Source organism: Erythrolamprus reginae, chromosome 3 (assembly GCF_031021105.1).
Source record: "Erythrolamprus reginae isolate rEryReg1 chromosome 3, rEryReg1.hap1, whole genome shotgun sequence".
NCBI classification, from domain to species: domain Eukaryota; kingdom Metazoa; phylum Chordata; class Lepidosauria; order Squamata; family Dipsadidae; genus Erythrolamprus; species Erythrolamprus reginae.
In genome coordinates, this window is record NC_091952.1 from 177160227 (window position 1) to 177187758 (window position 27532).

Here is a 27532-nt window from a genome sequence, read left to right on the forward strand (position 1 = left end):
CAAATAAAATGTATTCAATTAACTGAAAACCTCATGCACTTCTGAACTGAAGTGGAATCGACTGTAATTGATTTATTTGAAACCAGAGGTTAAGGACTGAATTAGCTAAGTACAACTGGGTATTTCAAGCCACTGACTTATCAAATGTCAAATCTCTTCTATTTTAAATATTATTTCAGCTGCAGGGCATTGCTGTCCTGATGGCTGTTCCACCAGTTAAATCTCAAATTATATTAATATTCGATTTTGGAGGTTGGGAGGAAGGAGGGGTAGATTATGATTTATTACAGAGGAGGGTGGTAACCATTCAGCTTGAAGACACATTGTAGTACATTTTTAAAAAATGCATAAATTAGCATAGCATGAAGGGCCTGCACTATAGCTCATTAACATTTAACCATTCCTACTAATTTCTATAGCAGTGTGTGTGTGTATTAAGGTTAGCAGCTAAAAGCATGGCTTAGAATTTGAAAAGCTGCAACAGTGATTGATTACAACACTTAAAATACACCCTCCCCTTCCTGAAAAATACTGTGAAAGTAATTACTATGATTTGGTAACTGCACTTTTGTCACAGCAGATGAGCCCCAAACTGTAATGAACCCATTATTTTCTCCTGCAATAAGCACTTTAAAAAAAGGTCAAAATGAAATAGTGAGATATATTCTCAATGTTTACAGCAAGTTTCTAAAGCAGAATAAACAAATCATTTCAATAATCATCAGACTTACTGTCTTGTTAACTAAGTTTCGTTTTTTCAAAAAAAAAAGTTTAAAAGGGGGTGTTAATAATAATTAACATTTTAACTAAACTAAAGATCAATCAAAATGTGAGCATATGCATCAAGCAATGTATAAATAGCATTAAAGGTTTAAGATTATTTTTATAACTCTAATTCTTAATTGTTTGCAATACGTAACTATGCAATATTTATTAAATTTCATTTCTGAAATTGTATTTCACTGCCAGATACATTATTCATCTCTCTTAAATTATTAGGAACGTTGTTAAGATTAAATATGCTTTACACATTCCCCAGCTACAGCTAAAAACTATTAGGCAGATTAAAACCCCAAAAAAAAGTAACAAGCATCTGTAAATCCAGATATGAATGAATGGTATTTAATAAGATTGGGTTTTTTTTCATTTAAAAACGAGTATTTATGCATTGCTGGAGAAAGAGCAGCAGTCTGTGCATTGCTGTTTATGAATGCCATTGTGCCTGAGGTTAGGATCCCCCACACAATCTGAGTTGCAGCCAAGAAAAACAGCCCAGATAGACAATGCTTCATTTCACCTGCTACAATGCTGTGCATTTCATTTATGTCAAGGCTGCGTGTACAGTTAGGGTTCATTCACCTCATTATTTGGTTACATCCGCTTTACAGTTAACCAATGTATCTGGGGCAAGGGGATGAATAAGCATTTTCAAAAAGATATGCAGAAGATCCACTTTCAATGTCTATCCCATAGACATAACAGCACATTCATATGCCACCAGAGGAAGAATATTTCACTGTAAAACTGCATTTCCAAAGCAGCAAACCAACTATCTTGGTTTTCTGTTGTCTTCCCTGAGTAAAGGAGCAGTCAGGAAGAAACGGAACTTTCATCTACTGGATTGGCTTTATCAACAATCAAATAGAAATACTAGATCTAAATTTCTCTTTGTTGAGAAAAGGTACCAACTAGTTAAGACTTTTCCATTCTGCTTTTGGGATAGAAGCAGAAGTCCCTGCACTGTCTTCTCAGGTATGCCAACACACCATTAACTTTTTGCAATGCTTTATCAGAAGACAAAATTGATCTGGATTGGTATCAATCTTCATGCTAGAAATAAGTTTCACAATGTTTGCTCAAGCAATTCATTCTCCAAATCAGCATTTTAAGCATGTGTTTCCACAAAAATAACACTTCAACACCAACATTTCACACCCTGCTTCTATTTCTATCAGACCCCATTTACATAAAGCCAATTTTGTACCATATGAACCCAAAGAAAATGAAATGAGTTGAAAGTTCAAATTTTCTAAGAGTGCATTTTAAGCCAATTTCTAATATAAAAAGCATGCTAGCATCTCTTCCAAATAGATATCCTCATTCTCTGGAACTAAAATCAAGTCAATATGAAAATAAATATGTCATGCTTATCTAAAAGTTTGAGTTGCATTGCTTGTCATTCAAACATGTATCATTTCAAAATAAGATCTTCCTCATCCAAAATATTGATCTTCCTTATGCAAAATATTAATTATTACATGATTAAATGTTTAGAGTGACCTGCACACATTCATAAGATCAAACCTAAAATAAATGTGAACATACCAGTCAACCAATATGAGTATGATTTTCCCTAATATGAAAACGTACCCCATGCATTTACACACAATTTTTTTTAAAAAAAAATGTGTTCTGTATAAACATTTGCATATGAATATACATTTACCCATAATTCTCAGCCAGATATAATTCTCTTCCCCATCCTTTAAATGGCATTGAAAATGAAAATGCAACTCATATTATGTCACACATTTAAAATGGGTATCCCTGATATATAATTATGAAACAAGAAGAAAACCTAAAGATCAAATAAATAAAATAAAACTTTATTTTTAAAAAATAAAATCACCTTTCAGTTAAAGGAAATTAAAATGCCATTTCTTTAACAGTACAATATTTTTTTTAATCCAAAGGAATACATTTTGTTTTATTGTGTAATTTGTCTGAATACAGACTCGGTGGAATATCTAAATGATACCCTGCTCTGAACTCTGAAAGTAAGTTTTTATTATACTTGAGGGAAACAATGGGTTCAGCTGCTTATTGCAAAGAGCAATTGTCAAGGGAGAGTTAAACTCAATTACTGTAACCATACTGAATAAAAAATACTGCCAAGAACAAAAATACGCCTGGGTAAAGACAGCCACTGAATAAAAAAAAATCGACATAAAGCGTATCAAATATTTATTTATCTGGGCAACAAAGGACTATGATACATTGACAGGCATGGAAACTACTGCCAGCACAACTCAATACAATACAACTGTAACTGCTTCCAATATGGCCGGTGGAAATAGAGGATACCAGGTGGTCCCCAATGTATGGAAGTTCTTTGAACCAAAAGGCAACTCAAAATGAAAAAGGGGAGAGGGAAGGTGAAGATTCCCCAGTTCTTTATCTGAATAGACAATATCAACTTATTGCTCTGATTATGCTTTCAATAGAAAGACCCTGGATATAAACTTTTTTAAAGCCACAGTATACAAAGAGTTGTTAAAAATGATCAACATGCGGAAAAAAATGTTTTTGGAAGGGAACTTAAATTATTTCAGTGGAAATGGTGGTTGGTCTGGGTTGGACGGTTGCTCTATTTTCCTTTATCAATGGGGAAATTAAGTATTATATCAATAATATATTTGTAAAAATCCAAGTTGCTTCAATCGCTTAGCTGCTTTATTGTCGCCTTTTTATAACATGCTACAACAGGGCTGAAGTGATGACTCCCAGAAAATACCATCCCACCTCCCTCTAAAAAAACTCCCCTCCCTTTTTTTCTAAATAAGTAACTATGAACCACAGTGATGGAACTAAGATGGGAAAGACTTAAAAACCCACTAAACAAGAGGTAAACGAGATCACCAGATAAATAATAAAAAAAGGCTTCAAACAGACTCACCATATTTACAGTTCCCATTAAATTACACATAAATAAATATATACATACAGAACACTGATTCCCTTATAGAAGCACTACGAATCGGTGTCACCATAAGAAAGTTCAAATTAGTCGTTTTACCTTGGCAGGAGAGAGGTGCTAAAACTGAAGACATGACATGGAACTGCATGTGGTTTGTGTTCAAGTTTATTCACAATACTGATAAAATGTCATCATCATCATCATCATCATCATCATCATCATTATCATCCTTTCTTTCCTGTTTTGTTTTGTTTAAATATGGCTACAATCTTAAAACGGAAGTTTGTATAAGAGAAGGTGGTGATCCAGTCCGATGAAGCTCATTTGTTTTTGTTTTTCCACATTTCATTAATTATTAACCTTTAAACTTAGTCCTTTCTCTCTTTTTTTTAGAAAAAAAAGTTTTATTTTTATCAGTTTATTTTTTATTTTTTGTTAAAAATAATAAAAGTTCACACAGACGACAAAAAAAAATGTTTTTTTTTTCCTTTTCCTCTTAGGGTGGCCCAATTGCCACCTTTGTTTTCTCGGGCTCCAAACTGGGTAGCAACTGGACGTGAACTGGGAAGTGATGGGGGTAGGGAAGGAGAGGAGAGAAGGGAAAGGAGAATGGTGGGTAGTTGGGGTGGGGTGAAAGAGATGTGGATTAGCCGGTCCTCCTGAGTGAATAGGCTGGGACAGATTTCTGAGCTTCTTTTCTGTAGCCTCAGGGTGAAGAGGAAGGAGGGCCAGGCTGGCTGGCTTGTCTGGTTGAGTCTGCAAGAAGAAAATCCTCATTTTCTGTGCTTCTCTTCTTTGTCGCTGCTTTTGGTGCTGTTATCTGTGTGGCTGTTAGGATTGTTGCTGAGGTACATTTTGTCCATGGCCTTGAGCGCCTCGGTGAGATAGTTCTGCAGGGCAGTGACTGCTGCGCACACAGCAGGGCTGCCAAAGCCATGAGAGATGAGGTTGAAGTGGGTCAGGCAGCTCTGGATGCCCGGCTCCAGAATGGGGGTGGGCCGAGAGTTCCCCAGCGGAGATCGATCCTGAGCCAGCAGGTCGGTGAACTCCTTACAGATCTGTCTGCAGCATAAATGGAGCGGAGAGAAAGGGAGGGAGGGAGGAAAATAAGCCAATCTTGTCAGCAAGCAAGGGAGCCAAGGAGTCAGTCGCCTCCACAGCAAAGTCATACATGCACGCACAGAAAGAATCTCTGCTCTTTTACATGCTCTCTCTTGCGTTCTGCACCGCTGGTGCCCTATATAGAAATATTGACATCAGTAAAGCAGCCTTTCTCTCATCTGCCTGGTTTCTCCTCTGCACTGATTTACATCCATTTCTTTCAGGAACAATACTGTATTTTCCTTTTTTGTCTTTTAACACACAGATGCATTTTTACACTAGATCACCCTCTTATCTTGTGACATCTGCAATCTTTTCCCTACATTTTTCTTTCTTTCTTTCTTTCTTTCCTTTCTTTCTTTCTTTCTTTCTTTCCTTCTCTCTCTCTCTCTCTTTCTCTCTCTCCTCTCCCTCCCTTCCTCTATCCCTCTCTGAATGTGCATGCATTACATACAAGTACATTAGATCCCTATAGGGTGTTTCTAGTCCCTTAAGCTAGGTGTCCAAAAATGAGGAGCATTTCATCCCAAAGATATCGTCTATAGCAGTGTTTCCCAACCTTGGCAACTTGGAGATATTTGGACTTCAACTCCCAGAATTCCGCAGCCAGCGAATGCTGGCTGGGGAATTCTAGGAGTTGAAGTCCAGATATCTCCAAGTTGCCAAGGTTGGGAAACACTGGATTACTGTGTGGGAAATGTGATACAAAGCTACTATTGTATCAATAATTATTGGAACAGCAGTTTGCATCAAATGTATTCTCCATCCCCAAATGCTCTCACATGTATTTACTGAAGCCCATATCTGAGGTTTCTCTGTCATATTCAATGCATCTCTTTGTTTTAATTTTACTCTTTCATCTCATATACATCCACATTTTCATAATCACATGAAAAATGTCAGAAAGTTCTCTGGAAATCACACAAGCACACACATTTCTCCTTGATACAAAACACATCTCCCACTTCCTCCAGAGTAATACCCACTGTTTACCCCATCAAACTTGTTAATTACAAATTCTGTATTTAACATTCATGTCTAGTCTTCTAGCCTTTAAGTCAACAGTTATTTTTTAGATCTAAGTATTACCAGAAGCTTGTAATTTTCCTTGAAAGTAAGTTGCATTGATCTCAATAACACAACCACTAGTTTTTCTTTTCTTTTCTTTTTCCACTTAGGACCATCTACATGTGTTTATGAAAAGTTCCATTACTGACAGCAAGCAAATTGACAATATAGTGTGAGAGTTACCATAATTCTATGGACAAAACAACACTTGAATTTAGGAAGTGAACAAATCTCAAAGCTACACTTTAGTTTATCAATCTCAGGACTCTCGTTTCATTTAAGATTTGGTGGCATTAAAAAGATGCAGTACTGCTTATGTAGGTCACAAAACACTATAATAAAGGAATCCACTCAGAAATTAGATCCATACCACTATCTAAATAAACTGCCAGCACGGGGGAGGGGGGAGGGAAACCTGGAACATATATATGACACCAATTGAGTTTCTAAAGGGCAGAATTGAGACATATTTCAGCTGTATCTCTCCCAATAACTGGGTGCCCTCTGGCCCCCTGTTCTTTGGTGAATCACCATCTGTAATTAACTACTATGGGGGGGAAGCATTTTAATTTCCAGCAAACACATCATTTACAATAATTGAGAGTTCCCTCTCCTCTTCCCCCACCACCTAACCTGAATATTGAATATATTTTCTATTAAGTTATCCCTTGAGTCTTTCTCTTAAAATAAACCCCCACTGGCACTTTAGTTGCTTAGAAGTGAAATACTTTTAATACCTGAATTCACAGTTAATCAATCTTCAGCATTTTTATTCAGCATGTAAATTCCATTGAGATCAATTTTACTTACTTCCAAATAACTATGCAATCTTGTCTACAATCCTCAAAATAAATCCCACTCTACTTAACGGGGCTTACTCGCTGATAAATCTACAGACCTTCGCCATTATAATATGCCATTTTCTTCCCATTTGAACGCTTCTAGTAACACCATTGGGGAGGGGGGCGAATCGTTCTCATACGTCTGCTTGATTTCAACAATAGGGTCATTGGCAATAATATCGTTTCCCCTTGGTGAAGAATTGTGTACTTTTTAGTTACCTCGTCAAGGCAATCACGCAGGTACGGAGAATAATATATCCGCAGCAAACAAATGTAAACGCACCCGAGGAAAAGCTCAGTGCACAACCAAACCCAACAAACAAAATCTTCCTTAGGAATATTCCGCAGAGGTAAAAAGTCTTACTTCGTCGCTAGAAGCATGTTTTTTCTTGTGACTTGCTCGTTTGGATCGGAATGTTGCCGGTTGAGAAATTCAGCTACTGCTTTGGCAGGAAATTCTGTTTCACAGACGTAACCAAAGTCTCTCGCGAGATGCACGGCTTCTCCTGGAATGGGGATTGGGAGGAAATACATAATTAATACCCAAAGCATAAGCGGGCGACAGGAAGGTGGGATCTCGCGCCAACAAATCTATGGGATTTGTTACTAAACTTTGCTAGGCGCATCTTTGGGTTCTTCACGTGATATCCAGTCAATCAAGATTAACTGGCACTTTGCAATCTACTAATAAAGCGTTGCTTTAAAAGAGATTAATATCTCAGTGTGCTAAATAAATAAATAAATAAGTTGTTGGCAGGGGGGGGGGAGGCAGTCAAATCCATTGTTTTATATCAAACTACGAGCGTGTTAATACTGACCCTAAACAATCCTTTGAGGACTGTGGATTAGGCAATTCATAAAGGGGTAGATATAGTCAGCTTTTGATCCTAAATTATATTGCAATATATTTATGGCATTTTATTTAACACACTAACAAAAGTGTCCCAAGTATTTTATCCATGTCTTGTAAGGTTTAATTGTGTTTCTATTTGTGCTTTGTTTATATTACATTACGGGAATACATTATGTATATGCACAGAAAAGAAAAACATACGAAACATATAATTATTCTGTTCCTAGAGATTAATATTGATCATTGATCATTATTTCAATCCCCACCCCGTAGACTGCATTAAATAGTTAAGTGCTTAAAATTTAACTTGATTGCATATAATTATCCTTCCTTCCCTTCCTCCCTCCCCCCCCCCCCCCCTTTTCAAACGATTAACCATAAGAATTTTAGGGTCATTCCATTGAGACTGTCTGTTTTGTTGATTTTCAAATCTTTGGTTTTAATTTCCTGAACCAGTTGGTTTTCACCGCAGGGCTTCCTGCCATTAGCTCGAGGTCCGGAAGAACGCATGCGCCAATTAGAGCTTCAAAGACTCAGTCCACGGAGCTTGTTTCCATAAAATGGAGCGGATCATAAACAATAACAGGACTTTGGAAGCGGCCTCATCGCGTAAGGACCACAACCCAAACAGTCGTCTATTATCTCTCGAGGGGGAGAAAAATTAGCCACTATTATTAGTTTATCTATGCATTAGCCTTATTCCTCTGTTTCTCTTCATCGTAATATGATGATCAAACCGTGGCCTTTTTTAAAAAAAATCGCTCTTTTAAAATTATAGGTTTTATTAAACGTTTAAAATATTCCCTGACATCACATTAGCATTTATCTCCTTTCCCCTTCCCCCTTTTCCCTACTCTCTTGTTTTTTTAATTCAGCTACTTGTAAACTTTATTTTGCTTTCCTCGATTACCCATTAGTTGCTGGTGGCATTTAAGTACACTATTAATGACAAGATTCTTTGATGGACTTTCAGTGGCAGCTGGCATTTTTTATACTTCTGTAGCTTCATTTCTTTGAACTTTTTTTTAAAAGGAAAGCAAGCAAAAAAGGGAGAAAGATTGCTATACTGTAATCTGATAATAAGCAAAACTAAAGCTAACCTGGCATGAAGAATGACTTAAAATTCACTCTACATAACCAAAATCAAGGTTAAAGATCTCAAAATTAAAACCTAGTGAAGACTGCGTGTATAGGACAGCTTGTATCAACTTCCTTGGGTCAATAGCTACTACAAAGTAATTCTTAATTTAGCATGTGCCTTGCATTTCTTGTTCTCATTATAAACTTTATAACTATTTTAACATAAAGGAAGATACATGTCCACCCCTTTTGACTTCTTAATGTTCAAACAGCACATTCACCCGTCCTCTTTTCACAATTAAAATAGAAGGATTTCTGTTTTGCTTAATTATATGAAGCAATGAGGAGATCAGACGCTTGCAGAAAGATTAGGACTCTATTAAATCATGGTTTAGGTCAAGGATTCCCAAATTAATTCAAGAAGTTAAAGTTCTATATTTTTCAAATGCAGATATCAAATTGATTGAAATATAAATAAGCTACTAGTATGTAGCTTAAAATAACAGAGTTGCACCTTAAGATAGCTGTAGGATCTAACTTTTTAATGTGTATTAAAGTGCAAAGAATGAGATCCTAAGCACTGGAAACAGATCTTAAGTGTTGTTGGGTTCAATAAACTTCCAGGCTACTTGTTACAGAATATAAATGCAGCATGCTTTTTATGTGCCAAAAAAACCCCCCATTCCTGATTTCATTTCTAAACAGATTTATTTTCCTCCCCATCTGTTGCTCTAAAATTGCTCATATAGTTAGTTTCTGGAGTAATTAACGGAGAGGGTAACTCTTTAGTGGTCATGCTGCCAATCATTGTGTCTATTGTACCATTAATCAAGCATAAGACAGAGAATCAAGAATATATATAGTGCATTTTATGTTTTCTTTTTTAATGTGAACAATGTTTCCATATTTGGTAGGCCACTAGATGTGTCCATATACATATTCTGTTCAACTCTGAAGAAACTAGAAAATAAAGCCAGAGCTAAACAGAATAAAATAAAACCAAAGTTAAACAAAACACCTTATTTGGGATTCAATTAATGAACCTGTTAACATTTTCACCCAAGGACAGTGGTTTTAAAGCATTTATTCATATAATAGTGAACAGGGACTTGCTCTCCAAATTCATCCATATATTTCAAATGTTTCTCTGGATTGGTGTTATACTGTCTATAACCAAGGAGTCATTTTGAGTTATTTAAGCTATATTCGCTTCAACAGAAATAATGCAATAAATCTATGGACTTCAAAGGCTTGTTTGTAGAATATGTAGTGACTAATATTGTTCATATTTAACTTGAATTTTATGGGTCTTATAATTGGATTTTCCGTTAACTACATAATATAGATGAACTATTTGTATTTAATATATTTGTAAATATTAAAATCCATTCATTCTTTACAATAACATGCATTTAAGGAGCAACTATCTTGTTTGATAAATGGACTAATCTTCAGCATGACTATGTTTTCTAATTCTACTAGTTTATAAATTATAGCCCAATTATATGTCTTAGCATGATAATTAATCTATTAAGTGTTGAGATGCTGCTCAAGAGCAGCAGTTTCTTTTAAGAAAGTAGTTCAGTCAAGTCACACATTGTATGGAAAATCATCATAACCCAAATCCTTGTTATATGAATTAAGATACAGTATATACAATAATTGTACTTGCCACGATTGTGCCCCTTTCGCTTGGGATTACACTGGTTAAAATCCAATTAAAATCTACCATGTCAATCAGTGATTAATAAATTAATCCATTAGTTATGTTTACTCTGTTAATGTTTTTCAGTCCTACTTTTTAATCCAAGTGATCAATCAACTAGCAACCCAGTTAAAATGAAGCATTGCACTGTATGCCCATTTGGTTACATTCACTTCACTGAGATTTAGCATCCAACTCTGAAATGCACTGCAAGTGTTTAAATCCAAAAAATATCAATAAAGCCACATCCAATGTTTTGACATCAATGGGTTTTGGCTGAGAGTCTCCTTTAAAAAAAAGTACAAGAGTAAAAGGTCACACTGACCATTAATGATTTAAATTAAACAATATGCATAAACATTTCAGGGTCCACCAGGTTTGTTTTCCTCGGCTAACAAAAGAAACATTTCCAAGTAGTGCCTTTCCTACTGCCAAAAAGCCATCACTTACCCTCCACTAGTGATGTCAGCAGGGTAACATTAGCAGCTTTACGTCTCCCGGCTGGCAAATTTAATCCTATTTTGTCCAGTTTTTCTCTCAAAGATCTCCCTCCATTTTTTGATTTTGCCCTGTTCCACACATTTAAAAAAAAAAACAATAGCACTTAATACACAACTACCTTCAAGTTCATAGTGCAACTTTTTCATATACCTAGCTAGCAATCTATAAATGCTTATTAAAATAATTTAGTAAGTTTAATTAGGAAAAAAATAAATTTGGGTGCTATAATTAGAGTTATACACTTCTGTACAAGATTCATTGAACTCTACAATTCGCTGAAATAACTAAGCATGCTAAACAGATAATTAAATCTTTTGTATTCTTACAATATCTGCCACAAATTATATGTGGACACCAATTACACTCACAAGGTTATAAAATATGTTTCTATATTGTAATCAAGCATATAGATGTGAGGGGTTTGCATATTTGTGAATCAATGGGAGATATGTTTTAGTCTGATTTCCTTGCATTATGTAAGATTTACGATCATCATTTGCCTTTCATTATAGATACTGTACTACATTCAACCTGGTACATAGATTAAATAGGAAAAATATCTCTTGCAACCTAGTTTGAGAATTTTTTTTAAAATGACTTTCTCATAAATGTGTTCCTAGCCAAACTCCCCTCTTGCACTGGCCTTCCTCAGGAAAGTAATGCTGGCAGTGCCCTCAACTGGTGTGTATGAGTTTTCAACACGCTATGCTAGGATAAGTGACCTTGTTACACTAAAGGGTCCTTCCTGTGATTGCTGATGTTGACTGTATGAGCGGGTCTCATTAACAGAACGTGCTGCCTGCTTTTAACTGAATGCAGCCTAATTTCCACAGATACATGATGCTGTGCTATATTGTGGTCCAGGCTACAGATAATGGCAGCAATAAAAGCTCTTAATACTAATTCTAATTGTCACTGCCTTTTCAATAAATATATTGCAATTCATTCTTGGTATTTTTTTTTAAGTCACAATCCTTTGAAATGGCTTGTTTATGCTTGTCATTTTATTTCAGGCACAGATTTAATATTGAGAATATAGGTAGCTTCTTTCATATTGTCTATTCTAAAAGAAGACCTGAAACTCAAATGCAAGATTTAGAGACTTGAAAGGAATAGTAAAAAAAAACCCCAACGATCCTGGAATCATTTTTAAAGGAAAATGTGGAAGGGACGTGGCTCTGATTTCAAAACATGGAGTTTTGAGGTATATTCCCGTTATCTCCACCTAATGTTTAAAACGGTTTAAAATAGTTAGCTGAGGAAATTAACGTGAGGGAGTTTGAGAAAACACGTCACACCACACAAGGATACTCTCAACAGTTCTTCTTTTTCAAAATCTGTTATTAACCCTTATAGGGAAAAATAAACAGGAATGGATGAGCCAGGAGAAGCACCATGAAGTGCAAAAAACAAAACAAATTGGTTTAAAAACAAAACCGTGGAGCAGAAGTTAAAACCAGCAACGTCTGAGGGAAACCCAGAACGTTGCAGCAGATAATTGAGGAAGTGACATTTGGGGATATTGAGGGGGGGGGAAGCTTTATTTCTCCTCCTAATAATAGTACAATTGCCTTCTATTTTAAAAGGGAGGGAGAGAAGCAGCTTTGGGGTGAGTGGGTTAAAAGTGTGGGGTAGTATAGCCATTGTGAGAAATCAAAACAATAGACGGGAGCTAAAGAGGCGGGAGCTGGAGCCTTTGGGGGGGGGGAGATGATTGGCTGAGGCGGAACACCGCAACCACGTGCCCACCCCTCTCTGCCAATGGGCTCCCTTCCCGCCACATTGACATTTTTCCCCTCAGCGCGCGGGACTGAGGAGCCCCCAGTTTCGGTCGGGGGGGGGGGGGGAGACCGCCTCACCTCCGTAGCACTCCGCCCAGCAGAGACGCGTTGAGGCACTCCGGCGGCGACAGGCGCCTCTGCACTTCCGCCACGGTGACTTTGTATTTGGAGGTGGAGCTGAGGAGAGACAGGCGGCCGGGCACCGAGCAGAAGACCTCGTTGGGGTTCACCACCCCGCCGAAGAGCGCGTCCTTGTTGATGGGGATGGAGGAGACGGCGTTGGCGTTAGACTTGGAGAGGGACACGGGGCCTGCAGAGGGAGGGAGGGGGAGGGGGGTTGGTAGAAGGGAGGCCGAGGGAAGGTAGAGCCGCGTTAGTGCACAAACGCTGAAGGGATTAGCAGCTGCTGAGGAGCCTGAGGCGATGGTGTGGGGGGAGGGGCAGGCTCGGGAATCGGGGGGGGGGAGGTTGGGGGGAGGCGATGACAGGAGTGGGGGAAGGGGATGAAACCAAGCCAGGAAAGGTGGCTGAGAGATGATGGCAGATGGGCAACAGCGAGAATGACGGGGTGAGGGGGGGAGAAGGGGGCGAAACCTTTTGGAATAAGGAGTCGCCCCCGAGGCTGTCAGCCTCCCCCATTTCCCCCTCCGTCCGCCTTTTTTGCTTTTGAAGGCCCAACAACCTAGTTGGCCAGCAGCACCATTTTACCTCAGGCCTCCCCACTCGCGTCAACGCATCGCCCACACTCGGCAGCAACGACTATCGGGACCAGACAACTTGGAAACACGCTTACACGCCCACGGGGGTGGGTGGGTGGGGGAGGGAGGGTGAAATATACCATATTTCCTCCCTCAGCAATTTGGCGGGGACTACTACATCACTTGACCTCCCCACAGATGACCTCAATTTCAAATTCTCAGTTTCTGAGGGAGAAAAACAGACGAGGGAGAAAGGGCGGGGTGGGACGAGAGGGGGGAATCCGAGCGCTTCCTTAAAACATATTTTAGCTTTTACGTACTTGGAGGTAATTTTTTAAAAAGTAAGCTTTTCAGGCAGAAAAGCACACAAAACGAATTTGAACGTCTGGGTTGGCTTGCTTCCCAGCCCCTCCCCCCACCCCAATTGAAACACCCAGCCTAAAATCGGGATTGGATCGAAATTAAAGATTTTCTGCGGGTGGGGAGAAGAGGTGGAATTAAAAATTACCCCCCTCTGTCCTAAATTATTCTAGGAACAACAGTTCGCTGGTAACCTTAAGGATAGGGGGCCTTAAATCGTTAAAGATTACGAAAGGGTTACACGAAGGAGACGTATTTCACTGCTGCTAATATTTATAAAGGAGCACCACATAATATACCTTTGCTTGTTGGGGGGGTGTAATGCTGCAAGCTACATGACTATGGGCTTAATTTGTACTAGAGTAGCCCCTACTACTTCCAATTGAATAGTTTCAAAATAATTGAATTAAGATGTCACTTTTTCTGCAATTGCAACTTTTTATATTGGAAAGAGAGGCGCCAAAGAGGTATTTTCATTACTGTTTTCCAAGGTAATCGTACAATTTTCTTTAAGTAACAATTACCTCCGAAACAAAATAAAGGAAAATGGATACAGAGGGGGGTTTTTTTTGTCTGCCTCCTTACTACTATCTGTTTACCAAAGAGAAAAGAAAACTTCCTTGACTTCCTTTCACTTTTTCCCTAATGATAGAAAGTTCCAGGGCATTAATAAAATAACGTGCAGGAGAGGGGTAAAAATTCTCACCAAATCTTTTTACATTTTCGGTTTAGCTAACACCACTGAAAAAATAAGGGCAGTCTTGTTTGGAGGCAAATGGACCTGACGTTATATTCCAACCTGGTTACACTATAAATATTTACTTTTAATAGCATCTGTTTATTCCTCTTGTCCTTCATCCCTACACTCGTATACATACTTTCCATTTTCACTTTAATAGGTCTAATCCAAATGTTGAAGGGTGGAGCGTGGAGGAGGGATATCTAGGTTTTGGATAGATCACTTGTGACATTAATAGCTCTGGGGAGGCTAATAGAGACAATAGGAGTTAAACGAACTCTTGAGATTACTAATAAAAGAGCCAATTATCATGTCGACTTGGAAAGAGCATCACTTTAAGATTTATTCCTTGCACATCTAATTTGACGTGACAAAGACTCTCCAGACTGGGAGGAGGGGTACATTTTTTTAGCTTTCATTGTGTACTGCTGAGATTTTCAAGGAAGTACTGTTTCTAGAGCACAAGACCCTGCTGCTTTTGTAAGAAAGCCGCGGTGATCCTTTCTCCAAACCTTTCATACCAAATGATCAGAATCCTTCATTTCCCTGGAACAGGGTTTAAAAGTAAAGCCAAGCGTTCTGCTCTGCTGCCAACACCACGAATACTTTAAAAAAAAACCGAATTCCAAAGCCGGACAAGGTTTGGGAGACGAGAGGACGCTATCTTCCAAGCAAAAAAAACAACAACCCAAGTGCAACAAGACATGGGAAGGAAGCCGCTGAAATCATAGGAAAAGCCAACCACAGTCCCGGTTGCAGAGAGCAGGCTAAACCAAGCGAGTACCCTTCCGCCATCCTGCTCGCTTGTTACAACAAAGCCCTCTGATGTAAACAATCCAGAACAATCTCCTCAACCTGAAGCGGGGGAGGGGGGGAGGAAACTGAACAGGATTGGCTCTTTCTTAGGTAATGAAACATACTTTCAACTAAAGAAATTAGGAGTCAGCCCTGGACCACAATGTCATTAGGAACAGCTAAAACATGGGTCTGTTTAGCTCGATAATATAATCATACATATACAGAGGGTGCTGCTAAGTAAAAGGGTTATCAGCCGAGATTGTCAATTTCGTTTTCCATTTTCAGCTCTGTTGTAAATTACGGAGAAGGGGCGGGGGGGGGGGGAACAACCGCTTTAGTAAGTTCTCTCAGCTTCGGTATCAAGCTTGTGAGGACATGCTCGGAATGCTAAAAGAAGTAGCTTACCTTTCTTAATTACAGTTTGATCTGGGATGTTAATACCGGGGTCCTCTACGTGCTGCAACAAAAGCAATACGAAAGGGATATGAATTTCTAAACACACCAAGAGAAACGCGCGAAGCTCTTTTTTTCCCCGTCTCTTAATTAGTTTGGTGTTCTTTTTTTAAAAAAAATAATCATTCCCCTATATTGACGGGGTTTTTTTAATTTAAAAAGCAAATACTGGGGTTCCGATTGCACAGAATATTTGGAAAACAGGGCTAGGTTAGAGCAGGGTTTCCCAACCTTGGCAACTTGAAGATATTTGGACTTCAACTCCCAGAATTCCCCAGCCAGCGAATGCTGGCTGGGGAATTCTGGGAGTTGAAGTCCAGATCCCTTCAAGTTGCCAAGGTTGGGAAACACTGGGTTAGAGGGAAAGCCTTCCTTTAGTGGCATCTACCCAGAAGTAGGGGTCCCGTTGATTTGAATAGCAATTGCCTTCAGTTTAGAATGCCTGAATTTACCATTCAGGCTTCCTGCATTAAGGGCAACCCCCTAAGTACACGTGCATAAATGATCCACCTTACAGTGCTTTTTAACGCACGTTGGCCCAAACTGAATTTCGCACTCTGAAATAAGGATTTGTGGGAAAGCTTTCCCGGCTCTTTGTGCTATTTTTTTTAAATGGAGGTTAACACTGTAACAACATTCTAGATGTGGCCACCTCTGCATACAGAAAACGAAAGGGGGGGGATATCCGGAATATTGGGATGAAAAAGAGAGAGAGAGAGAGGAGGGAAGGATAGTCCCGCGAGCTTCCAGAGCCCAGAGCAATTCTGGCTCCCTTCTGAAGTCCACAGACAGCGTTTGCCGCTGCTTTTCAATTCTGCTCGGCAGGCTGGATGCTCCCGGGCACGCGGGCGCGCGCTTGACTTCCAGACGTGATTAGAAAGTAAAAATGAAAAGCGTGGTGTGTTTTTTTCCCCCTAATTCCCAAACTGACAGTCCATCTAACGTGCCTGTCTTGAGTTTGCAAATGAGCACCGACGCTGCCGAGCTGGAGGAGAACTTCAGCGCTATTCTTCAGCGCAGGTGCTAAAGAGACCCCTTCCTCTCCATCGCTAAGTCTCCGTCCAACAATAATACCAAGTCTACTAACCATTTCTTCTTCTTTTTTTCCCATTCTGCCTTGGATTTATGCTCCTGTTAATTGTGCCTGATCTCAATGATTCCGGGCGGAGGGTACGAAGTTGCTTTATTGCGGCTTTTATTGGACTCGGTGCTCTCATTTGTAACTTGCCTAAAGTGCTTCTGGATTTGAGCATAATTAAATTGAGAAATGTTCGTGGCTGCCGTTTTCTTGGATTTCGTTTTTTCTTTTTACTCTGTATGGGGAGGTATCCCTTTCAAGCAAACCTCAAGACAAATCCCTTGTGTGTCCAATCACACTTGGCCAATAAGATTCTATTCTATTCTACTTTATTCTTTAAAAATGCAGCGGGGCGCGTAACCTTTTTTATTCGTCGGATTTCTTCCACCTTAGAGAAAGTTTGCGGAAGCCACCGGCTGTTGGGTTTTTTTTAAATCCCGCCGAGGTATTTAAGACTAAATAATTCTCGTTCTCGGCTTAAAAGCAACTATTCCCCACCAAGCAGCCGCCCTTTTATCGATGGCTAACCGCGGTAGGAGAGAGGGGAAAAATTGAAAACAGCCTTTCCTGTCGTGGAAATGATTTTGCAACGAACTTCATTGGCTCCGGGGTTCCACGGCGATGCCTTTGCACAAGGCCGCGCTCTCTACTCCATTGTCAAAGCGCGCATCCCTCTGAAATCAACGCCCTTCCCTTTTTAAAACGGATCGGATTTACCAGCTTTGGGAATACTCAACCTCGAATAAAACAGGGAGGTGTTCCCGTTTAATGTTTTTATCTTAAAACTACTTCGGTAACGGGCTTTCTTTAAAAATAGGCCAGACATGTCTTAACTGCTGGCATAGTAAAAAAAACCAACCCTATATTTATTATTATTTTTAAGTGCACGTACAATTCTCGTCGCAACCAAAATCCCAGCAAAATCAAAATCGTTTGCAACTTGATATCTAAAACAAAAACACCAGTGGAAGTTCGCCCTGATTTCGGTGCAACTGTTTTTTCTTAAAAGTGCCGATTTAAACTGGGACACCCCCCCCCCACTCTCTAAGCAACCATAGTTCCAATCAAGTATCCTTGGTGTTGCTTTGGGGTTTGCTTTTTAAAGGGGGGGAACCTGGCTGGTGTAGCTTTTTTTTCCTCCCCCCAAAAGCACCCAAATTCCCACAGGGATATGGATACTTTTAAGGCATGGCGCTTTTTTTTCTCCCCCCCCCCAAAAAAAACCCCCCCACACAACCTAAGCGCAATTTTCCGGAAGGATAAGAGAATCTGGGACTCTAATAAATTCCTCCGTTTCCTTCAAACATGGGTGAATAAAAGGGGATGGAATAAAGGAGGTGGGGGGGTCGCTTTTTGAAAGGAATCCCCCTCTCTGTCGCAAAATTATCCTGGCAACGATGAATTTGGAAATCATTAAACTGTCAGGGAACATACGATGGTCATATTTGATCCAATAATCTGCGGTGACATTTTAGTAAGGGGAACCAAAGCAAATCCTGGGCTAAATATTAGAAACTTCCTTTCCCCTTTGCCCACAAACGTTTTCTATCCAGTGTATAACCAGCAGAAGAAGCAGGGGTAAAATTACTGGCTTGTTTAAATTCTGCGTTCAGTAGGAGAGTGGGTTGGGGTTTGTTTTGTTTTATTTAAAGGAATAACCCTCTTTTGCAGCCAGACTCGGAGGGTGTATAGCCCCTGGTTATAAAGGGCTCTAGGCTGTTAAAAGATGGAAGGAGAGACACCAGTTTTCTTTTCAAATTATATTCGCCCATAAGAGAAACCAGATCCTGGCCCGAATAATAATACTTTATTAAAAAAAACATTTAAGGCGCTCCAAAATCTTACTTAAAATAATAACAACCACAATAGCAACAGCAGCACATTGTTCCCTTCTCCTGTGTCTGGGGTGGTGGTGACGGGCCTAGACCATTTGCTACGCCATGTTTGCAGTTGGATTGCAATTCAGAGAGATTCGTTCTTTTCTTCCTCTTCCCCCAACCGACCTTCCAAGCAAGCAGCTCCGAAGTGGAAAGAAAGCCTTTTGGGGGGGCGGGGGGGATTTATTTTTCAAGCCAGCCAAAATCCCACTGAAGGCCAGGCTTTCTAAGGTGAGGCAGCCTTTCCAGGAGTTACCTCGCTTTGTCACCAACAAGGCAGCATGGTCAAGGACGCCAGTCAGGGGTATTCTGATCTTGGCATCCATCTCTCTCACTTTCTTTCTCTCTCTCTCTCCTTCTTTCCGTCCCCCTCTCTCCTTCCTTCCTTCATTTACTCTATCTCTTTCTTTTCTTCCTTCCTTTTTTCTTTTCCTTCCTTCCTTCTTTTCTCTCTTTTTCTTCCTTCCTTCTCTTCCTTCCTTTTCACTGTCTCTTTCTTTGCTTCCTTCCTTTTTGCCCTTCCTTCCTTTTCGCTCTCTTTTCTTCCTTCCTTCTTTCTTTCTTCTCTTCCTTCTCTTCCTTCCTTTTCTCTTTCTTTATTCTCTTTCTTTTCTTCTTTCCTTTTTGCCCTTCCTTCCTGTTTTCTCTCTTTTCTTCCTTCTCTTCTTTCCCTTTCTCTACCTTTCTTTTCTTCTTTCCTTTTTGCCCTTCCTTCCTTCTTTTCTCTCTTTTCTTCCTTCCTTCTTTTCCTTGTCTTCCCTTTCCTTCCTTCCTTCCTCCCTCCCTCCCCCTCTTCCGTCCCTTCTCCCTCCACTCCCCATTAACAAAGCAAAGGGCTATTATTATTTTTTTCAGCATTAGCAACCGGGAGACAATTCAACCATCGCTGCCGGCCTTTACGGAGGCCGTACTGGAGCCTTGAAACGCACCCTTATAATTCCCATCCTCTAGCGGGGATCGGGAGGAGGAGGAGAAGCGTGGCAGGGCGAGGACTGGGGAAAAATAATAAAAGAAGAAGAAGAAGAGACGGTAGGAAGCCCCTCGCCCGCCCCCCTCCCAACTCGCGGGGCTCCTTACCGGCACGTCTTCCAGCGAGTGAGGTATCGAGTGGATGGGAATATCTCCTAGTCCAGAGCTCAAGCCGTGAGGTCCGTGCAAGAGGTCTTCGTGCCGCCGGTAATCCCTCCGGGGATCCAAGCCGGAGAGCTGGTGGGGAAGTCCGCGGTGCGTATGCAAAAGGCCCGTGTCCTGGTTTTGCCTCTGTCCCGGCCAGCCCGGGTGCTGGGGCTGAGGCTGGGCGTGCAGAGGGTTCAAGCTATACGGGTCGTTCACGTGAGCGTAGGGGTCTTGGGACTGCGGGTAAATGGGCTGGTACGGCGGCGGGAAGTAAGGGGGCTGGAAGTCAGCGTTCGGGGTGTGCGAGAGCGGAGGCGCGCTGGTGTAAGGGGACTGGCCCACACCCCCCAGCTGGGGTAGCCGGGCTGTCCCGTTGCTGGTACCGTCGTGGCGGTCCTGGTGGATAAGAACACGACAAAGGGGGGAACGGGGGAATCCGAGAGAGAGAGAGAAGGAGGAAGAGAAGTCAAAATCGAACGGTGGATTAGGCCGAACGTTTTATCACCCTATTAAAAAACAAAACAAAACCCTACGAGATACAATATTGGCGCTCAGACTAAGAGTCAAAAGCAGCCTTCGAGATATTCCCATCTGGCAGAGAATAAATAACATTTAAATGGAGCTGCGTGATTTTACAGTTAACAAACTGAGCGGGGAGAAATAGCAAAAACTCCAGTGGGAGCTCAGTGAGGCGAGGCGGGGGGGGGGGGGGGCGACCAAAATTATCCTACTAAAGGTGCAAAGCCAGAATATGTCTTTCTTTCTTTCTTTCTTTCTTTCTTTCTTTCTTTCTTTCCTTCCTTTCCTTTCCTTTTTCTCTTTCTTTCTTTCCTTTTTTCTCTCTTTATTTATTTTCTTCTTTCTTTCTCGCTCTCTTTCTCTTTCTTTCTTTCGAGTGGAATAAGTGTGCTTTCTCTGTCTCTGCTCGTCTGTGGGCGTGCGTAACCTTTGTTTAAAAAAAAAGCCTACGGGCATCATTGTCAAAAAAAAGAAGAAGTGAAAGAGAACAAACAAATACTCCCTACCTTTAAAAAAAAAGTGAAAGTGCACCAGAGTTGCGTTAGTCTTTTCTTGGGCCCTGGAAAAAAAGACACCCAAAATGCCATGAAAAAAGCACAGCGGGGGTGGGGTGTTTGGGAAAGGGGGAAGGCAATACTGTACTTAAATATAACTCTGCCGTAAATCAGCCTTTACAAATCTAGCATTGGGACCAAAATGTGCTGTTTCGTTGATAGGAATCAAATCCTATCCTATATAATACGGGACACCCAAACCTCTTAGGTAATGTGCGCGTGTAAATGGCACACTGACATACACAGACATATATCCACGTAACAAATCGTATTATTATTATTATTATTATTATTATTATTATTATTATTATTATTATTATTATTATTATTATTAGATAAACGACAAGGCAGCGAAATTAAGAAGAAGAAGGGAAAAAAACAATTGGGAAACACAAAAGATGAAGCCCGAAGGAGGAGGAAAATACAAAAGGAATTTTAGCTTCCGTACCACCGGGACTTCGGCACGTTATGAAATTATAGCCCGCAGGTACGTCTCAAGGAAATTAACAGACGTTCAAATAGAAGCCGGGGGGAGGGGGAGGGGAGAAGTAGAGGGGAAATATATATATATATATATTTAAAGGTGCTGTTAAACGCCTTGGACTTTTAGGCTCCCCGAGGAGCGCGGTTAACCCGGGAGAGGACAAGGGCGGAAAGAAAGCAGTGAAACCCAATCGGAAGAGGAGGGGGGGAAGGCAAAGCAAAAACACAACACAATGGACGGGTGTGGAAGCGTGGCTGGGCTTTTGTAGTTTACTCGAAGCAAGCCACACACACAAAAAAAGTTAAAAAAAATAAAGGACCGTGAGAAGCTTTTGCAAAGGGAGCAAAGGAAGAGAGGGAGAGGGGTTCGGCGGGAGGTGACACCCCAGGAGATGAAAAAAAAGCATGATGAGTGACCAGGTTCCCACCACCCACCCTAGATAGAGAAGTCGGAAGCACACTCACCATCGCGGAGAAACTGTGAACTAACATCTGCGCGGTTGCAGGGGGACCAAGTCAGGGCCGGGAGAGGGGGAAGGAAACAAAAAGGCAGAGAAAAGTGGACTCTTTTAGGTCTGGCTCGCTCGCCCGCTTCCTAGCCGGACTGTTCTTGATCTGTCCCTCTCTCTCTCTCTCTCGTTCTCTCTCTCTTCCTATTGCACACGAGCGCTCGGTCTCTCTCTCTCTCTCTCTCTCATACACACGCACGCACACACACACAATGGAAGGAGCCCGGGTCTAGACCACCCCGAGTCCCAAACGCCCAGACTTGTCCGCCAGCCCTGGGCGAGCGCGCCTGTAATCCATCAGTCCGCAAAACCGAATGCCCGACGTTTTCTTGCGGGAGCGAAAGGCGAGAGCCGGATCCTTTTTGGCGTGAGAGTTCACGATTCAAAGTTGAAGCCGGGTGCGCGCTCTCGGGCGCTCGCTCGGGCGCGCGCGCGCGTGTTCCTTAATCCGTCTGCGGGTGGTGTGCGTGTGTGCGCGTTGGTCCCCACCTCTCTCTCTCTCTCTCTTTCTCCCCCCTCTCTCACCCCCTCCCTCCTTTTACTGCTGCACGTGAGTTCCTAAATGAGAGAGAGGGAAGGACGGAGAGATAGAGAGAATGAGAGAGAGGGAAGGAGGGAGGGAGAAACAGAGAGATAAGGAAGGAGGGAGAGAGGGAGGGAGAGGAATCCGCAGCCCGCTTTCCTTCAGACTTTCCCACTAGCAGATATTCATGACTATTAATACTACACGAATACTTAATAAGGGAAGAATGGCTGGCAATCGAGCGTGAAGCGAGGAAGCCAACTCAAGGCAGGGGCTGTTCTAAATGACGTCCATTGAAGGAAGAGCCAGTGTATCTAATCAGGGGTGGGGGGAGCGAGCGAAAGAGAGAGAGAGAGAGGAAAAAAAGGGGGACGGGGGGGAGAGAGTCATGCCGCCGCTGCGTCTGACGAATCACAAGAAAGGGGCAACATTTTAAAAGGTTGCAGGGCAGGCGGAAGAGAAAGAGGGAAACGGGGAGAGCAAACGGGTGGGAGCGCGAGGCAAGCCAAGGCAGGCAGAGTCAAGAGAAAGAAGGCGCGGAGAGAATGTGCCGGGAAAGAATCTGGAGAGACCAGGGGAAAGGGGAAGAATGGGGAAAGGCGCTAGAGGGAAGGAAAGGAAAGGAAAAGAAGGGGAGGGGAGGGGAGGGAGGGAGGGGAGGGAGGAAGGAAGGAAGGGGAGGGGAGGACAGAAGAAATAAAGAGGGAGAGGGAAGGAAAGGGAGAAGGAAGGAAAGAAGGGAGGAAGGACACAAGAAGGAAAGAGGGAGAGGGAAGGAAGGAAGGAAGAGAGGGGGAGGGGGAGGGAGGGAAGGAAGGAAGACAGGGAGAAGGAAGGAATGTTGCAACATAGTGTCCAAAGGAAGGAAGGAAGGAAGGAAGAGGGAGGAGGAGGGGGAAGGGACGAAGGAAGAAGGGGGAGAAGGAGCCTGGAAAAGAGGGCAGGCGTGCTGAGAAACTTGCAGAAGCAGAGAAGGGCGAGGGGGGGGGAGCGAGAGAGCGAGCAGGGGTTTCCCAGCAAAAGGGGAAGCGCAGCAGTCGGGAGAAGCGGTGCTGGGAACCCCGCTCAAGGGGAGGGAGAGGCGGCGCACCTCGGGCTGCGGCGTCGGCGGCGTCTGGGCGAAGTCGGGCGCCTCAAAAGCCAGGGCTAGCAACTGCCGGGCTCCGGACCCCCTCTTGGCCCCAGAGCCGCCGCTCTCGGGCTCCGGCTTGGGGTCCCCGGCTTTCAGCTGCCTACTGGGGGGTTCAGGAGGGTCGGGCAGTTCCGCGTCCTGTTGCGTCAGGTCCATGACTCCAGGGCCCGGAGGAGGAGGAGGAGGAGGAGGCCGGATCCTCGGAGTAAGGGCTGTTCCCTCCCTCCTGGGCGCGGGGGATCCCGTCTCCCCAAGGCGCTCAGTGCTCCCCCCCCTCCAGGGAAATAGGGGCTCCGAAGCGCCTCTCCGCCTCCGGTTGGAGCCCAGAGGAGCCTTTTCCTCCCCCCCCCCTTTCAGGAACTGAAGCTCGGGAAAGAGGGTGGGAGGAAGGAGGAAAGGGGGGGGAGAGAGAGCGCGCGAGGGGAAAAAAGGGAGGCGACTGCCGCTTTTACTGGCCCTGACAAGCTCGGGCTTCCCAGGCTGGGCCCAACCCGTCCAACTGGCTGGGCAGCCTCGACTCACCGCCAGCGAATCCGGGGGGAAACGACAGGCCCGTTCCAACTTCTCCTGCCAGCTTATCATAACAAACAGGCGGGGAAAGCAGGCCTCGGCACGGCTCCTTTGGAGCGCACCTCTCCAGAGGCCGGAAAGGAAAGGAAACCAACCGCGGGTCCTCGCGAGCTGCGGGGGTTTTGCCCCCCGCCGCCCTCCGAGGCTGCTCTCGCCCCAGCAGAAGGCAGCCGAAAGCCAAATGAAGACACTTCTGAGGTTTTGTGGTTTTCATTTTAAAGAAGAATCCGGAATCGGCGGAAAAATGAAGGGTGGAGGCGCTTCATAACACCAAGACAACTAGACACAAGAACAGTTCTTTGCCAAACACCGTCACTCTGGTAAACCAACAATTCCCTCAACACTGTCAAACTCTTTACTAAGTCTGAACTATTATTACTACTATTTCCCCCCATCATTCCTGTCACCCATTACCTGCCACTTGCGACTGTATGACTGTAACTTCTTGCTTGCATCCTTAAGATTTGTTATTAATATTTGTTTCCTCGTTGCTTATTTGACCCCTATGACAATCATTCAGTGTTGTACCACATGATTCTTAACAAAGGTGTCTTTTTCTGTTATGTACACTGGGAGCATAGGCACCAATGACAAATTCCTTGTGTGTCCAATCACACTTGGCCAATAAAATAATTCTCTTCTATTCTCTTCTATTTTTACTATTCTCTTCTATTCTATTCCAGAGTTGCGCTTCCAATGTCAAATCGCGTTTGGCAAAACAAAACACGTGGAAGCCAATCAAAACACTTCGTTAAAAGTTTTCCAAAGCTGCCCCGCGGCCCAGCTTAAAATAAATAAACACAAAATATAATCGGAGGGGATTTATATTTAGCCTTAATCTCGGCCCTTCGACTTCAAGGCATGATTTACCTCAGAAATACAAGCCTCGGTGCGGCGATTCCCGAGTAAACTGGGACAAGTAAGGTAACTAAACTTCCAGCAGCCCGGGTCGATTTTGAAGCCCTGCTTATATAGGTAGGTTGAGCCGCTGATTCTCGGAGACAGGCGAAGCCCTCTCGGATCCTAGGCAAGAATCAGCCGAGCGCGCACCCTACACCCCACAAACATCACTCTGTCCAGACGCCCCAAGTCTCACCTCTGAATCCACCAAACGTGGGAAGCCACCAAACGTGGGAATCCCCACAGCCGGCTTTTGGAAGCCTGGGCGAAAGGAAAACGCTTTCACCCGAAAATGATTTTCACAACTTTCACAATTCACACTGTTCAATGAAAAGAGAAAACCTGTCCTGCATTCCCCCCCCCCTTTCCAAAACAACCGTTAAATCTCCACACCAATCGACGCTGGTTTTCTTAACTAATCTTCCAAATTTGCTCTCGACTGATTCTCTCTCTCTCTCTCTCTCTCTCTCTCTCTCTCTCTCTCTCTCTCTCTCTCTCTCTCTCTCTCTCTCTCTCTCTCTCTCTCTCTCTCTCTCTGTATCTATCCCTCTATCCCTCTTTATCTATATCTTTCTATCTCTCTATCTATCAATCTATATCTATCTATCTATATATTCTATCTATCTATCTCTATCTATCTATCTTTCTATCTCTCCCTTTCTCTATTTATCTTTCTATCTCTCTATCTCCATCTCTCTCTCTCTTTCTCTCTCCCTCTCTCTCTCTGTATCTCTATACCTCTATCCCTCTTTATCTCCATCTCCCTTTATCTATCTATCAGTGTGTGTATGTGTGTGTGTGTGTGTGTGTGTGTGTGTATATATATTCTCTCTCTCTATCTATCTATATCTATCTTTCTATCTATCTATCTATCTATCTTTATCTATCTATCTTTCTATCTATCTCCATATCTCTCTCTCTCTCTCTCTCTCTCTCTCTCTCTCTCTCTCTCTCTCTCTCTCTCTCAATATATATATACAGAAGGCAAAACTGTAATGTACGCGCTCGTGTTTATACTGCACACCTAAAGTAGGGCTGCAGTCGAAACAAAGACACCCCCCCCAAAGAATTCGGAAGACTCAAACCCAAGGAAAGATAGTACCTATCACAAAGGAGAACGCACTAGCATATTTAACCCTTATCTTTAGACTTGCACGTGGAAGGCGCGAGATAATTTAGCTACTTTTCCTGAAGCGACCCCACGTTCTGCCTTTTCATAAACACTTTCCATTCGACCAAATACTTCTCATTTCTTATACCCTGTAATACGTCTGGCACCCTATAGGCACGGATTTACCAACAGCTTTTTTTCTGGCACCTTACTTAAGCGGCGCTTCTCTGCTACTCTCCACACCGTCTGAATTACTCCCACCCGTAAAAGCCTACGAAGCTCCACACTTTTGGACTTTCAAAAGAGAGCTTTAAAAGCCAACAGCTGACTTCCTGTCAACGAGGCCATCCTTCCCTTCCTCTTCCTCCTTTCTTTCTAACCGAAGGGTTGAGACGCACACGGAATCTGCAAGCACCAGGGGACGTTGGACGCAGAAATGACAACTATCCACAGCAGAGATCTCTCAAGTCTGCAACGCCAGACCTGTGGATCCAAAAGACTACAACTTTTTGGACAGCGGTGGGGTGTCTCTCTCTTTTTTTGGGGGGGGGAGCTCCTGGGAATCTCGCCACCGGCTAAACCCCATTTGTAATTTTCGTCACTTTGCTCTTCCGCATTCACTTTGCTCATCCATTCTTCTCGACCCTTCCTTTCCCTGTCGCTGGTTGGGATACGGAGCCTTTGCAGGAAAATCAGCGTGGGTGTATTTTCTTTCCTCCCCTCCCGGTGCGCTTCGGCAAAGGTCTGGGTTTCCCCCACCACCACCACCTAAAACCACCCATCGCACAGGCGTGCATCCTTCGCCTGCCCCTTTTCGATTCCACCCGCCCTCGCCTCCCCATTTGCCAAGTGAAGAAGTTGCTCTCCCAAAGCTTCGCTGTGGCGCCGCGAGACGTTTTTCCAATCGCAGCTGGCAATCGTTCTTTCTTTCTTTCTTTCTTTCTTTCTTTCTTTCGTTCGTTCGTTCGTTCGTTCGTTCGTTCGTTCTTTTTCCTTCTTTCTTCTTTCACGCTCTTTCTCTCTTTCTCTCTGTCTCTCTCTCGCTCGCTCGCTCTCATTTAGAGAGACGGGGGTGGGTGGGAAGAAAGGAATCCTTTTTCCCAGTTGCCCCTGTCCGCCGGAAAAGCGCTTACCTCACATTCCTCATACTTGATATTATCCGTCAGTTTCCAAAGCATTTTCATGGATTGGCGTGGCGAGAGGCAAAAGAGAGCGAGAGAGGAGGGGGCGGGGGGAGAAGAAAGCGAGAAGGGAAAGAAGGAAGAAAGGAGAGGAAAAGGAGAAAGAGAGAGGGAGGAAGAGAAAGAGAGAGAGAGGAAAGACGAGGCTGTTTGTCCTGCCTGCCTGCCTGCCTTGCGCTCTCTCCTCTGGCATCCAGAGCGCGCCCGCCGCCTGAGTGGCTGGAACAGGAGGCGGAGGCGGAGGCGGCGGAGGAGGAGGAGGCGGAGGCGATCTCCCGCGCCCGCTCGGAGATCTCCCTCTAA

The 27532-nt window shown here is 42.9% G+C and overlaps 2 protein-coding genes across 5 annotated transcripts in view; one reads left to right on the plus strand and one right to left on the minus strand.

Annotated features, from left to right (window-relative positions):
* LOC139164763 (transmembrane protein 14C-like) overlaps nt 1-27532 on the plus strand; it is a 352287-nt gene that overhangs the window by 160471 nt on the left and 164284 nt on the right. The gene's annotated exons all lie outside the window — the stretch shown is intronic.
* TFAP2A (transcription factor AP-2 alpha) lies at nt 3845-27521 on the minus strand. Of its 4 annotated transcripts, none has more exons than XM_070747233.1 (8): nt 27182-27521; nt 21769-21795; nt 19709-20143; nt 15629-15680; nt 12707-12938; nt 10797-10915; nt 7073-7214; nt 3845-4759 (listed from the first exon to the last, which is right to left on the minus strand). In XM_070747233.1, exons 1-8 carry the CDS (start codon nt 27230-27232, stop codon nt 4471-4473), a joined length of 1347 nt encoding a protein of 448 aa, XP_070603334.1. In that variant the 5' UTR covers nt 27233-27521; the 3' UTR covers nt 3845-4470. The 4 variants fall into 4 exon arrangements, with proteins under 4 accessions (XP_070603334.1, XP_070603332.1, XP_070603335.1 ...); XM_070747231.1 differs by lacking the exon at nt 27182-27521 and adding an exon at nt 23426-23847; XM_070747234.1 differs by lacking the exon at nt 21769-21795.

Excerpts from the sequence above, each read along its gene's own strand:
- TFAP2A (XM_070747231.1), bottom strand. The coding sequence starts at position 23,623 with ATGGACCTGACGCAACAGGACGCGGAACTGCCCGACCCTCCTGAACCC. Across the intron at positions 20,144-21,768 it reads TTCACAGTTTCTCCGCGATG|GACCGCCACGACGGTACCAG; the intron begins GTGAGTGTGCTT and ends CTTATCCACCAG. Across the intron at positions 7,215-10,796 it reads GCTGACATCACTAGTGGAGG|GAGAAGCCGTGCATCTCGCG; the intron begins GTAAGTGATGGC and ends TCCCCATTCCAG.